The sequence below is a fragment of the Chrysemys picta genome, chromosome 5 (assembly GCF_011386835.1).
Source record: "Chrysemys picta bellii isolate R12L10 chromosome 5, ASM1138683v2, whole genome shotgun sequence".
Classification (NCBI taxonomy): domain Eukaryota; kingdom Metazoa; phylum Chordata; order Testudines; family Emydidae; genus Chrysemys; species Chrysemys picta.
Window position 1 is genome coordinate 138,250,476 of NC_088795.1, and position 14,806 is coordinate 138,265,281.

At 53.1% G+C, this 14,806-nt stretch overlaps 1 protein-coding gene across 1 annotated transcript; it reads left to right on the plus strand.

Moving 5' to 3' along the window:
- Window positions 1-6,525: 6,525 nt before the first annotated feature.
- EGR4 (early growth response 4) lies at window positions 6,526-9,442 on the plus strand. Its single transcript, XM_005291470.5, has 2 exons — window positions 6,526-6,838; window positions 7,264-9,442. The coding sequence occupies exons 1-2, from the start codon at window positions 6,682-6,684 to the stop codon at window positions 8,598-8,600; spliced, it is 1,494 nt and encodes a 497-aa protein (XP_005291527.2). The 5' UTR covers window positions 6,526-6,681; the 3' UTR covers window positions 8,601-9,442.
- Window positions 9,443-14,806: the final 5,364 nt, after the last annotated feature.

Genomic DNA, 14,806 nt, shown 5'->3' on the forward strand with positions numbered 1-14,806 from the left:
GGGGATAGAGACCTAAGCCCTGAAGCAAGTGGGGAAGTGGGATCCTGGGAGGAAATGCAAGGAGGAGGGTGCAACAGCGGAGGCTTTCTGATTCATACTGAGAAAGAAGGGCAATCGGCTAGTTATCTTAGGTGCATGTACATGAATGCAAGAAGCCTGGGAAACAAGCAGGGAGAACTGGAAGTCCTGGCACAGTCAAAGAACTATGATGTGATTGGAATAACAGAGACTCGGTGGGGTAACTCACATGATTGGAGCAGTGTCATGGATGGTATAAACTGTTCAGGAAGAACAGGCAGGGGAGAAAAGGTGGAGGAGTTGCACTGTATGTAAGGGAGCAGTATGATTGCTCAGAGCTCCAGTATGAAACTGGAGAAAAGCCAGTTGAGAGTCTTTGGGTTAAGTTTAGACGTGAGAGCAACAGGTGATGCCGTGGTGGGTGTCTGCTATGGACCACCAGACTAGGAGGATGAGGTGGACAAGGCTTTCTTCGGACAACTAACAGAAGTTTCCAGATCACAGGCCCTGATTCTCATGGGGGACTTCAATCACCCTGACATCTGCTGGGAGACCAATACAGCAGTGCACAGACAATCCAGGAAGTTTTGGGGGACAACTTCCTTGTGCAAGTACTGGAGAAACCAACTAGGGGGCGTACTCCTCTTGACCTGCGGCTCACAAACAGGGAAGAATTGGTAGGGGAAGTAAAAGGGGGTGGCAACCTGGGCAGCAGTGACCATGAGATGGTCAAGTTCAGGATCTTGACAAAAGGAAGAAAGGAGAGCAGCAGAATAGGGACCCTGGACTTCGGGAAAGCAGACTTCGACTCCCTTAGGGCTCTGATGGGCAGGATCCCCTGGGAGGCTAATATGAGGGGGAAAGGAGGCCAGGAGAGTTGGCTGTATTTTAAAGAAACCTTATTGAGGGCACAGGAACAAACCATCCTGATGTGCAGAAAGAATAACAAATATGGCAGGTGACCAGCTTGGCTTAACAGAGAAATCATCAGTGAGCTTAAACACAAAAAGGAAGCTTACAAGAAGTGGAAACTTGGACAGATGACTAGGGAGGAGTATAAAAATATTGCTCAAGCATGCAGGGGTGTAATCAAGAAGACCAAAGTACAGTTGGAGTTGCAGCTAGCAAGGGATGTTACGGGTAACAAGAAGGGTTTCTACAGGTAGGTTAGAAGAAAAAGAAGGTCAGGGAAAGTGTGGGCCCCTTACTGAATGGGGGAGGCAACCTAGTAACAAAGGATGTGGAAAAAGCTGAAGTACTCAATGCTTTTTTTGCCTCGGTCTTCACAGACAAGGTCAGCTCCCAGACTGCTGCACTGGGCAGCACAATATGGGGAGGAGATAAGTAGCCCTCAGTGGTGAAAGAACAGGTTAAGGACTATTTAGAAATGCTGGACATACACAAGTCCATGGGGCCGGATGCAATGCATCCAAGGGTGAGGAGGGAGTTAGCTGATGTGATTGCAGAGCCATTGGCCATTACCTTTGAAAACTCGTGGCGATCGGGGGAGGTCCCGGATGATTGGAAAACAGCAAATATAGTGCCGATCTTTAAAAAAAGGGAAGGAGGAGAATCTGGGAAACTACAGACCAGCCAGCCTCACCTCAGTCCTCAGAAAAATCACGGAGCAGGTCCTCAAGGAATCAATTTTGAAGCACTTGGACGAGAGGAAGGTGATCAGGAACAGTCAGCATGGATTCACCAAGGGGAAGTCGTGCCTGACCAACCGGATTGCCTTCTATGATGAGATAACTGACTCTGTGGATATGGGGAAAGTGGTGGCCATGATATACCTTGACTTTAGCAAAGCTTTTGATACAGTCTCCCACAGTATTCTTGCCAGCAAGTTAAAGAAGTATGGATTGGATGAATGGACTATAAGGTGGATAGAAAGCTGGCTAGATCGTCAGGCTCAATGAGTAGCAATCAATGGCTCGATGTCTAGTTGGCAGCCGGTATCAAGCAGAGTGCTCCAGGGGTCGGTCCTGGGGCTGGTTTTGTTCAACATCTTTATTAATGATCTGGAGGATGGGATGGATTGCACCCTCAGCAAGTTTGTGGATGACACTAAGCTGGGGGGAGAGGTAGATATGCTGGAGGGTAGGGATAGGGTCCAGAGTGACCTAGACAAATTGGAGGATTGGGCCAAAATAAACCTGATGAGGTTCAACAAGGACAAGTGCAGAGTCCTGCACTTAGGAAGGAAGAATTCCAGGCACTGCTACAGGCTGGGGACCGACTGGCTAAGCGGCAGTTCTGCAGAAAAGGACCTGGGGATTACAGTGGATAAGTGTATGAGTCAGCAGTGTGCCCTTGTTGCCAAGAAGGCCAATGGCATTTTGGGCTCCATTAGTAGGAGGATTGCCACAGATCGAGGGAAGTGATTATTCCCCTCTATTCAGCACTGATGAGGGCACATCTGGAGTATTGTGTCAATTTTTGGGCCCCCCCACTACACAAAGGATGTGGACAAATTGGAGAGAGTCCAGCGGAGGGCAACGAAAATGATTAGGGGGCTGAGGCACATGACTTATGAGGAGAGGCTGAGGGAACTGGGCTTATTTAGTCTGCAGAAGAGAAGAGTGAAGGGGGATTTGATAGCAACCTTCAAATACCTGAAGGGGGGTTCCAAAGAGGATGAAGCTTGGATGTTCTCAGTGATGGCAGATGACAGAACAAGGAGCAATGGTCTCAAGTTGCAGTGGGGGAGGTCTAGGTTGGATATTAGGAAACACTATTTCACTAGGCGGGTGGTGAAGCACTGGAATGGGTTACCTAGGGAAGTGGTGGAATCTCCATCCTTAGAGATTTTTAAGCCCCGGCTTGACAAAGCCCTGGCTGGGATGATTTAGTTGGTGTTGGTCCTGCTTTGAGCAGGGGATTGGACTAGATGACCTCCTGAGGACTCTTCCAACCCCAGTCTTCTATGATTCTATGATTCTGTAGCTTTTGCAGAGCAAGAAGAAATCACTGAACTCACCACCTCTAGGGTGGAAAATGACAGCTGTATAACAGTGTGATGCAACACTGATCGGCAGTTTGGTAGAGGAAGTGATGAAGAACGCCATGCCCAGCTGTAAATGCAGTGGGCACAATTAAGAATGCAGAATATGGGCCGCGCCTCTGCAGCTGACAGCCTTACATGTGTGAATAGAAATGGCCACGAGTGGTTGGGACTTTGCTATTACATCTCATTTAAACTATGTTACCTCCTCCAGCATCTCGCCCTCTAACACCGGGCTGGAGAACTGATCCAGAACTAGGCCCAAGTGCCTGCTGAATGACCACTCGAACGTCACACTTCTTTGCACTTTTATCGCCGCTTTCAGCCAAAGAGCTCGATGCGCTTTACAAATGTGAACATTGCCAACCTCCCTGCAACGTGGGTAAGCGCGATCAGACACATTTCAAAGTACTCGCCCAAGGGTAACACTGTGAGTCACTGGAAGAGCCAGGAATAGTACTGAGGAGCCCTGGTTTCCAACCGCCCATTCCACAACACTGCTTCACCCTGCAGATAACGTCAGTGCATACAGTGCGTTGCACCAGATATGGCCCAGTCTGAAATGCTGGTTATGGCACGTGTTGCAGACATCAAGCACAGGGAGGGACTTCCTCTCCCAGAGAACGTGCTCTGACATTGGCTTGTCAGGTGTATTCACCTCACCGCTCTGTGCCTCAGTTTTCTCATTTATAAAATGGGGATAACAATACGCACGTCTTTTTTCAAGTGCTTTGAGCTCCACTGATGAAAAGCCAGGGATTATTATGATTGTTATTATGCTATATAAAGATAAATCATTATGCGTTATCATTATGGGGCACCCGGCATTGGCTGCTGTCGGAAGACAGGATACTGGGCTAGATGGACCTTTGGTCTGACCCAGTATGGCCGTTCTTATCTTCTTCTTTTAAAATTTGATCTCTTAAAAAATTCCACTGACATTTTTTTGACCCACTTAGTATGTGGCACATGTGACCAAATGCCCCCACTGCACTGCCCCGTGCGTCTGGCACATCTGCCTGGGAAGTGGCACAACAAAACACCAGAACTTGGCGAGAGAATCTCAGCCCTGGCCAGAACCCTGCTGTCACACAACAGCTGTGATGGGTGTGAGCAGGGAAGAGGTAGACTTAGGGCTGGATCTTGCACACAACATCTCAGAGGCGCTGGACTTGATCCTGTGCTGGGCAGATGCAGAGCAATGCCAGGTATATGAGCAGGATAGGAAATACAAGGGACCTCCACGTTACTGGCTGCCTAACTCCAAGCAGAATCCTCTCTCACACCCGGTCCCATTTACCTTGGGAGTGAAGGAGGCAGCAGGCAGGGAGCCTGTCATATACTAAAGATCAATGCCAGGGATTTAAACCTAATATTTCACCTGATTTGTACCCAGCTGTGCCTATCGTCCAGACTGCCACTGGAGTGCAAAAACCTCGCTCACCCTGCTGCATGCACAAGGATTTGCAGGATCAAGAGGAAAGTAAGTGTTGAGTATTATTATTATTGGTATTATTACTGTATGGGCTCCTTAAATAATCTAACACCACTGGTGGAATAAAACCCCACACCCTGTCTTCTTCTTTCCCTTCTGGTGGAAAACTCATCAGGGTTAGCGGGGATAGTGTTCTGAAGGGAGGACTGATCGCTCAGTGGTTACAGGCTTAGGGCATCTGCCCAAGCTGTATTAGCCCTTAGTCCAAGTCCCTGCCCTGCTCTAGGCTGTAGGACCTTGGGCTAGTTGCTCTACTTCCCCATCTGTAAAATGGAGCTAAAGCATTTCCCTGTGTTATGAGGTTAAATACATTAAGGATTGCGAACAGCTCAGGAGGGCCCTACAAGTACCCCAGAGAAGCAGCAGTGCTCTGAGCTGTGCATTGTCTGTGGCTGAGAGGAAGCCAGAGGTGATGGAAATGCGATCAGGCTCTTTGAGTCACTACTAACCCCAGTGATTCTATTTTAAACTATCCTCCTTCCATTGTATATTCTGACTGTGCATCTGGAGCCAAACCCTCCCTGACCCAAATACACACATACTTCAAACCAGGCAGCGGGGAAGCAATGAACTCTTTGCTGGGCTGGGGAATGAAAGCAAATTAGGGGAAATGAGTGAGATGTTTTTGTTCATTGGGAATCTGCTTGTTAGATGTTAATCACATGACAATACAACCGGCACAATCCCTCCTCCACTAAATCAAAGCCAATGCAGAATGCCAGCAGGGGCGTAGCGTAATGCAAAAATCTCCCTCAGGAAGGGCGGAAGGGGATAGCAAACCCAACATCTTTCATGCTTCTAGAAGGAACAAGAGCAACAACATAGGTACACATGGCAGGGGGGGAAAGAGCATAAGGTGAATAGAAGCCTGGATCTGGAATAACAGCTCCCCACATTGGGAGCAAAGCCAAGGCCTTTAAGGAATTGCATAATGATGCAGTGGAAAGTCTATTCCGTCAGGGGCTGATCCCGAGAGGTACTGAGCCCTTTACTCAGTGGGCGTTGAGCATCAAACCCTAAGCATGGCACCCCCTTTGTGTGCCTGTAACATTGGGAACACACGTGTTTATGAATGCAGGGCCAGTGTGTACATGGAAGAGGTGTTATGCATCCGAAGAAGTGGGCTGTAGTCCACGAAAGCTTAGGCTCTAATAAATTTGTTAGTCTCTAAGGTGCCACAAGTACTCCTGTTCTTCTTTTTATGGAAGAGGTGGTTGGTTCCATGTGCACGTGTGTCTGAAAGACGCCATTGGAGGTGTGGCAATGATTTAGTCGGGGATTGGTCCTGCTTTGAGCAGGGGGTTGGACTAGATGACCTCCTGAGGTCCCTTCCAACCCTGAGATTCTATGATTCTATGAAAGCTCTAAGTGTGTGTGTGTGTAAATATACAAATACCGCTCTTCCATTAACTGGAGCCCTAAATACACCCACTTGGCGGAGCCATGATTCACAGCTGTCGCTGCCTAGCCCACATTTCTCCCTCCCTCCAGCTGAAGGAGCCGAAAGCCAAGCTGGGATCCCCCAGCAGCCTTTGGCGTCGCCTGCATCAGGGAACCCCTGCTCCAGATGTGCCAGCTGGGGAAGAATTCGCCCTGCGCCTCCTGCCCCTCACGTGCCCGTCCTCCGGGGGCCGGGGGGAGGCTGCCTCCAGCGTGGGGGGGGGTCTCACTTTTCCTGTCCTGGGGGGCGGCATGCCCAGCTCGGCTGAGTAGATTCACAGCCTTTGGGGCGGTTGGCACTCCCGGGCGGCTGCTGGATCACGGTATTGTTATTATGGAAAGGCAGGGAAAGGGAAAAACGGGGAGGGGGGGGGAGAAGAGCTGGCAAAACGTCACAAGGAGAGATTTCCTTATTGGGACTCCCTAGCCTACATCCTGAGTCCATCTATGGGCATTTACGTCACAGCCCGCCTCACTGGGGGCTCCAGAAAAGGAAGCGGCGCGGCGCGGCGGAAGATCAGAGGCAGCCCGGCTGCAGGTATAAAAGGCGCCGCAGCGCTGGGAGCCAGGAGTCCCCGCCAAGCCCTGAGCGCACCCGGACACCAGCCTGGGCAGGAGACCGCCGCGGCGCGCAGGGGCTGGAGCCGCGATCGGGAGCGGGGCCGAGCTGGGGACTTTCCCGGCAGTCCCCCCCCCTTCCTCCCCGAGCCTGGGCTCGCCGGAGATGTTGAGCGTGATGGATTTCTCCTGCCAGGACTCGCTGTATTCCAAGTACCAGGAGAGCTGCGAGCTCAAAGCCGGGGAGCACCCGGGCTCGGGCCCGCAGGAGCAGCAACTTGGGGCGGGGCAGCAGAGGGAGGCGGCGGCCGATTTCCTCGGAGGTAAGAGACCCCCCCCCCCCCGCTCCCCTTCAACTTGTAGCCAAGCAGGATGGGGGGGATCCGGCTTCCGAGCAGCTGAGCCCGCAAGTGACCCTGCGGCGTCGAAAGAGGACCAGGGCGCTTGCTTAGCGAGAGTGGCCCTTGGTCATGACCCAAAGCTGAGAAATGCCTGGGCAGGGCCTGCCCCAGAGATCCCGGGCGGGTGGGGATGGGGCCGGGGGCACGCTGCTCTCCTGCGGCTGTGGCACGGTTTGAAAGCCATGCCGCGTGCGTGAGACACCGCGATGCGTTATATAACACGGCTGGGCTGGGAGTTTCTGCGTGGACCGCTCTCGCCTCGCTATTTATACAGCCCGGTCTGTGTGCCCCGCCCCCTAGCCAAGCAGTGTCTCTAACCAGCTTTTGTTTCCCCTTTTAATTCCCAGGTGAATTCATGGGGTCCACAATCAACGGGGAAACGGCCGATTACTTCTTCCTAGGCAGCCAGCCAGCCCCCTCGCTCAGCTACACGGGCAGCTTTTTCATCAAGGCGATGCCGGAGCAACCCCAGGACCAGGAATCCCTCTTCAACTTGATGTCGGGCATCCTGGGCCTCTCTCCTTTCCCCGGCTCCGAAGGCCACCAGAGACAACTGGACTCTCTCTACTCGGTCCCAGACGCCCTTCAGAACCACTTGGACCTTTACTCCAGCTGCCAGCCGGAACTGAATCTCTCTGTCCAGCCCCCCTTCGCCGAGCAGGGCTACCCCGCCTTCCCCACCCTGGAGAACGCGCCCCGAGTCCAAACCTCCCCGACCGTAGGAAGCTCCGCGCAGTGTCTCTTTGAGGCAAAACTGTTGGAAAACAAGCAGGAGATTAAGATTCCCCCCATGGCTCCAGCCCTGGACAAATTTAAGGTTTCCTGCTCCCAATGGGAGCCCCTCGCTCAACCTCGGAACTACTTGCCAGATGGCTACCAGTCCCCTGAGTCCTTCCAGGCCCCGGAAAGTAGCCAAGCCATGTTCCACCCCCTCGGATCCAAAATCGAAAACGTGTTGTCCGTCAGCTGCCGGTCCGAGCTCAACAGCCTGTCTGAAGCCTCGGGGACCTACAGCAACAGCTTAGGTTTCAGTTGCGAGCCGGAAAGTTTCCAGAATCTCAACAGCCAGGGGCAGATCCCCGGCGACTTCGGGGAGGCCAAGAGCCATCCCCTCGCACCGCAGTTACTGCAAGACTTCGACTCCTCCTTGGCCCCACCCGAGGTCGTTCCAAGCTTAATGAACCCAACCGAGCTCCTCCACCGCCACCAGTCCCCGTCAGTCCCTACCGCAGACTTCCTGGCCCAACCCTCCACCTCCTCAGCCAACGCTCTCCTCTCCACCCACCCCACCCTCCTAAGCGAGCCCAAGAAGAGAACCCGCAGGAGCAAATGCTTCTGCCCCAAGCCGCACGAGAAATCCTTCACCTGCCCCGTGGAGAACTGCATCCGGAGTTTCGCCAGGTCGGACGAGCTCAACCGGCACCTCCGGATCCACACGGGCCACAAGCCTTTCCAGTGCCGCATCTGCCTGCGGAACTTCAGCCGCAGCGACCACCTCACCACCCACATCCGGACGCACACGGGGGAGAAGCCCTTCTCCTGTGACATCTGTGGCCGCCGGTTTGCCAGGAGCGACGAGAAGAAGAGACATAGCAAGGTCCATTTGAAGCAGAAAGCGAGGACCGAGGAGAAGCTCCGAGGCCTCGGCTTCTATGCGGTGGGGCTGTCCTTTGGCACACTCTAGAGCCCAACTGGGAGCCCTGATGGATGTCGTTTTCTGGGGTGAGCCCGGGCACCTCTTGCTGAAGGGATCAGGCTGGAGAGTCCACCTCCAAATAGCTCCTTCGTGGCAGTGGCAAAGATCACGACAATTGGTGGTGGGCAGGGATCGCTCCATCTAGCGATGCCTTCTGCCCAGGAGAGAAGGCGCTTTAGATGTACATAAGTGAAAGGCACCACACCGGCTCCGATGGGCTCCAGGGGCGATGCACAATCGTCTGTGCCGTGTCACTGCTGGAGTAAGCCAAGAGGTCTCGGAAGTGAAGGAGAGCGAGGAATAATCCGTGCTCCAGGCAGTCACGCTGTTTCAGCACCACGCGGAGTGGACAGCTCCAGCTAGCGGCGTTGCTGCGCGGGGCAAAGGACCTTTGCAAACTGCAGTTTTAACTTCAGTTTCGAGAAAGAGAAACGTGCATAAAGAAACCCGCCCACGTTTTAGACGAAGAACAAGATGCATTTGTTCTGGCTGCATTTGTAATAAACGGAATCCGATTTACCTTGCCAAGCACTTTACACGAACTCCCTGAACAATCCATTGTAAGAAAGGTTTTCCTGTCGAAACTGCACCAGAAGTGACTGCTGGGGGCGGTGGGGGAGCAAAATGGATGCGATCAACATGACGAACTGACGTGTTAATAATTGAAGACAGGTGTTATTTGACCAACTTTGGTTTATAATGTTTTGTACAGAACTATGGGTGGGGGGCCCCCCCCGTAAATATTTCTCTTTGTAAAAAACAGAACCGATCAGGAATATTACAAAGCTGTGTTTATTTTTGCAATTAAAAAGTTTGTTCTACTCTAGAAATCGTTTTTTGCATTTTTTTTCTTTTGAAACCCTATAATGTTGCGTGTCAATCCTTTTGATCTGTAGATCTCCCATGACCTTACAAAGATGGCTCGATATCCTCCAGAGATAGGAACTGAATCCCACAGAGACCGGTTCTGATAACTGTGCTTCACCAACTCCTCAAATTGGCCCATTGAAATCAGTGAGGACTAAAGTACTAATTAGCATGCTGAAGGCAGCAGTATCTACCCCAGGGGAGTTAAGAACTTGCCCATGGTCACACATCCCATCAGTGGCAGAGTCAGGAATAGAACAGTTTCCCTAGCTCAGAGTTATGCTCTGTCTCCTGTACCTGAAGCAACCTCTAAACAAAATCCTTGTTTTAAAAGGAGACTTGTGTTCTTCCCCTTGGGATTGTCTAGAAGGGAATATGAAATGAGCCGTCTGTCAGCTAGTACTGAATACAAAGGGCATGTGTGTACCAGGATCACTCAGCAAGCTGTGGGCATCATTAAAGGTCTGCTTCTCATGGCCACAACGGGCATGCCTCTGCTCCCTGCCAGAGTGGGAGCCAAAGCCCAGTGAAGTCCCTGAGTAGCTTCCCGTAGCGTTTCGTGGGCTTCGGCTCATACCCCCAAAGGAGCCCAGATCTTTGCCAAGTCCCCCCGATAACAGACCTGTTGCTGCATGTAGTGAGGGGGCGTGGCCTTCCACTGAGACTGATTAGGAGGAAGCCCGATCCACCCCCTGGTGGGTGGAGCTGGGCAACCAATGTGTCTGCCCCACCCAAAAGCAGAGAGGCGGGAGAAGAAGCTTAAAAGGTGGGCCCTGCAGCTCAACGGGAGGGGAGGTGGTGAAGGAGACAGACGTGCCCCGGCCGTTGCTGAGTCCCATGCCTGAGGACAAGCCCAGCACCCCCAGAGGATCCTGAAGGACTGCCAGGTCAACCAGACGATGGGAGCAGGAGACGGAGGATGCCTAGTGAACTGAGATACACGGCAGCGGGGTTGTAGGGAGTAGCCCACAGACACCAGAGGATAGTCCAGTTGTGTGGCCAGAACACTGATCAGTGTGTTGTGGTGGGATCCCAGCTGACCCAGTGGGGGAGCCCTCCGCCACTGTCAGGGCCCTGGGCTGGGACCCAGTGGAGTAGGGTGGGCCTGGGTCCCCCTTCTCCCTGTGGCCACCCTGCCCCTGGGGTGGCTGCCTGTCCACCTTTAGGCCAAGAGGCCTGCATTTGTCCTCTGAGTGCCTTAGTCTGCTTATAGCTGTGCCTTGCCAGAGGCATTGGAGCCCTATAGATGGCTTATAGCTCTACCCTGCCAGAGGGGACAGAGCCCTATAGACTGTTGTTGCTCCACCTGCCTGAGGGTCTGAGCTCTCTAGACTGCTTACTGCCCGGCCCCTTCCAGAGGGCCAGAAACTCATAGTCTGCTGGTGGCTTGGCCCTGCCCCCAGGCCAAAACCTCATAGCTTGCTTGTTGCTCTGTCTCACCTGGGTGGGAGGGAGCAGAGCCCGAAGAGCGCTAATTCCCCTTTAAGCTTTCTTGGACAGCCATGCGCTAGCGCAGGGGTGTGGCCCCTGCTGAGACTGATGGGGTGGGACGACCACTAACCATTTCACTGCAGCAAGGCCACGGTGGGGGTTCTGTTTAGAAACCCCCCCCCCCAGGATAACATAGCTTGTTCTGCTTGCAGCCTCTCCAGTTGCTGATCAGAGTGGCCCCAGCCTTAGCTAGGATCTGCCTGGCTCCATTCCTCTTGTTGCCAAGGCGGAACCGGAGCAAATAAGCTGGGAGGGGCTGGTGAGAAATGTCAGGAACTTAAGCAATTGACTAAACCCCTATTTACTCATTTAACATGGGGCATTGCTGCCTGCTTCTGTCAGCCCCAGGGTCATCAGTACGGATTTAAAATCACCCCAAGGGAGGAAGGACATGTGACCACTCGCCCTGCCCAGGCCTACTGCAAAGTCCTCAATGAGCTCCTGCCTGTTAGTGTGAAATGGCTTTCTTCATCTCTAGACCTTCAATGACGGGGAAACCTGGCACTCTACCCTGGCACCCAAGGCTTTCAATTCTCCAAAGCCAAAGGGGAAGTCCCACCCAGGGCACTGACATGGTGGTACAGGGCCTCTCCCCTCTGGGCTGATCGCTCTTTCTATAGCATCTGTTACCACTGAGGTTGAGCATCCTCCCAGGAGGGCGGGGCTGTTATGCCCGGCTGGGGAACTGAGGCACTGCCCAAGGTCCCACAGGGAATCAAACTCAGGTCACCTAAACCCAGGCTAGTGGTCTAGCCCCCTGTAGTGGGGCAGAGGAGGGGTTAAAGCAGGCTGGAGGGAGCCTGTGCAGAACCCGGCCAATCAGAGAAGGGCAGAAAGGCAGCCCTTCAGGGCCAGACTGGGCCCTATATAAAGGCCGCAAAGCAGAGGAGATGTCAGTCTCTTCCTGACAAGCAAGGGAGAAGGACTGGCTCCCTGTAGACAAAGCACCTAGGCTAGAGCGGTGCTGAGCAGGCTCGAGGAGCAGAGAGAGCTCCGGCCTGTTACCTGCCAGGCGGTGGCCCCTGACAAAAAGGGCAAGAAGGTGCACAGGCTAAGGGGAAGTGGCCCAGGGTACACAGGGAGAAGAGGGGATTGAAAGATGGCAGTGGGAGGCTGCTGCTAGAGGGTCCCTAGGTCGGGACCCAGAGTAGCGGGCGGGCCTAGGTCCTCCCCTCCCCCCTTACACCACACCTTACTATGGAGGACCATGGCTGATGGACTGTGCCTTGTCCCTGAGGCAAGGGACTAGACTTTGGGGTGGCAGATGCCCACAAAGGCAGGTGTAGACTGAGGACTGCTGATACCTCCAGAAGGGGGGAGAATAGAGTAGGGGCACACCTGGAGGGCTGTGTCCAGAAGAGGACGCCACAAGCTAGGGAGCAATGCGGGTCCCAGACAACACAGCTGAGCAGGCAATGGATGGGACACCACCCACAGAGGGCGCTCCATGGCTAGAACGGAGCTAATTCCCAGAGTCACCAGCAGGCGGTGCCACGGTGGTGAGTCTGTGCTCCGTTACACCCCCCTAAGCCATCTTTCTTCCATCAACCATGTCTTAGCCCAGCACTAGGTGTCGACATCAGACAACCACTACAACTGGCCCTGGCTCAGTGCACAAGGAGTCGAATTCAGCCCCTCCTCCTAGGCAGCAGAACTGGTGTGATTGTACAGCAGAAGGGGAGGGGGGTGCTGGGTAGGGATGGAGCATTACCTGGGCAGCACGGAGCCCTATGCCCCATCAGCTCCCTGCAGAGATGGAACTGTCCATCCCTAATGGACCGATTAAAGGTGATTACCTTGAACCTGGCCCAACAAAGGGAACTAGCGACAAAGTCCCTGGCTCAAAGGTTTACTAGTATTAAGAATTTCCCTGTGCCATTACATTTGTTTTTTGTCTGCTGCTGTCACTTCGCATGCAGATCTCCAAGCTCAGGGCTATTCTCACTCATTTTAGGAGCCCTCCTTACGAGAAGTTTGTTGGATTTAACATTCTGTTTTATTTCATTCTTGGCTGTATTGAGGGATTATCTTTCCAGGAACAATGCACTGGGCTAGGTCACTGTAGATCTGGGATCAATGCCCTGCTAGTGTCAGTGTGCCTGAGTGAGACAAGGCTGGTCCCCCTTCCCCTCTCTCCCCCTGTGGTCTTGCCTTCACGGCTAAACCAGGTATGTTTTTTACCTCAGGGTAACTAACGGTCGTGAGGTATCCGGCGGTAAAACACAGCTGAGAAAAGACACGAGTTTTACCATGAGTGGCTAGACAAGGTCAGTGCTGACCCCGCCCGGGGTTGGCCTCAGGGAGTTTACCTTGCGTTAAAACTGACGTGTCTTGTTGTCGATGTTTTCACCTCGCTCAGCGTTGCTCACGTGGGTTAGTTCCTGGTCTTTGTCTGTTTCGATTGCTCCTTGGGGCAGGGACTGAATACTGCTCTATGTTTGTACAGCACCATGGGCGCTCCAGCAGGGTTAGGGACTCTAGGAGCTACTGCAATACGCATAATAAGGACATCACTGCCATGACTCATCCAAAAGGCAGCACCCATTGGCATTCAACTGGCAGTACCGGCTCACCACACTGGACTGCCCACAGAATCACCGGCACCACGTTGGCTTTCCTTGATGGTGGGCCATAAGGCCAGTGTTGCTTATCTTACGAGATCCACCAAGCTCCCAGCCCCAGGTACAGTGGGAACAGAGGTGCCCAGGCATTGGAGGAGGTAGCTACATCTCTGATTGAAAATCTGAGCCAGTTGTTCCTTCAAAGAGGTAGCACACAGGTGTCACGGACTCACAGATCGTGCCCACTCTTGGCCCCGTGCGGTCCATGGGGGGGTGCGGTGCCCCTTTCAGTGAGACAGCCCTTTTCCCAGGGGTCCACTCTCTCTCGGGGTTAGGCCCCTCCACCTCCAGCCCCAAGCCCCACCTCTGTTCATTGTCTTCTCTCCAGGTAAACAGGGTCGTAAACTGGGTCACCTGGGCCTCCTCTCCTCTCTTTTGTCCTCTGGCCCCCTCTGGCTGGAACCGGCTGGTTAGGTTACCGGGGCCCTCTCTTTACAGCCCATTGTCCTCCCCCGGGCCAGAACCGGCTGCAACTCCTGAGCTGGGCCTCCGGGTCACCAGGACATCAGTTGCTGAGGTATCCATCCTCCAGGCCATTGGCTGTGGTTCCAAGTTCCCTCTCCGGTCCTCTGTAACAAACTCCCTCTCCCCTCACCTCGTTAAACCAGTAACACCCAGGGAAACGGAGTCCCACCCCCTCTGCATGCAAACCATTGGAAAAACAAGAAAATTCCCCACTGCATCACAACAGGGCAAAAAATATTCAGTGTCTGCAGCTCATATTATTTCCTTCTCTCTAATTTCCCTTCCAATTCTCTTCTTAGCCGATGCAGGGTGAATAGAAATGAGCTCTCTCTTCTCGAATTTCAAATATCCAGCATCAATCCCACTCAATTCATTCATGTCCATGGAGAATAGGAAGGGATGCGGCAGACTTTCCGTGCACACTCAGCCTTCCTTTGAAAGCATCCAAGACGTTATAGAAGCTCTAGCAGTATCCAGGCAGTGGGCCTTGGTTAGAAGCCTCTTCTGAGACACTTTCCAATAGATGCAAAGGAGGTTTCAGACACATTAGGGAAGGATTCCACAACGTGAGTGGGGTTTTAACTTTGCACATCTCAGGCTCACTCCTTTCCACAGAGAACCTCCAATGCCAGGTGCTGCACAGGGAACGAACAGAACAGGCAATCACCAAGTGATCGCCTGTTGCCCATTCCCAGCAAACAGAGGCTAGGGACACCATCCCTTCCCATCCTGGCTAATAGCCATTGATAG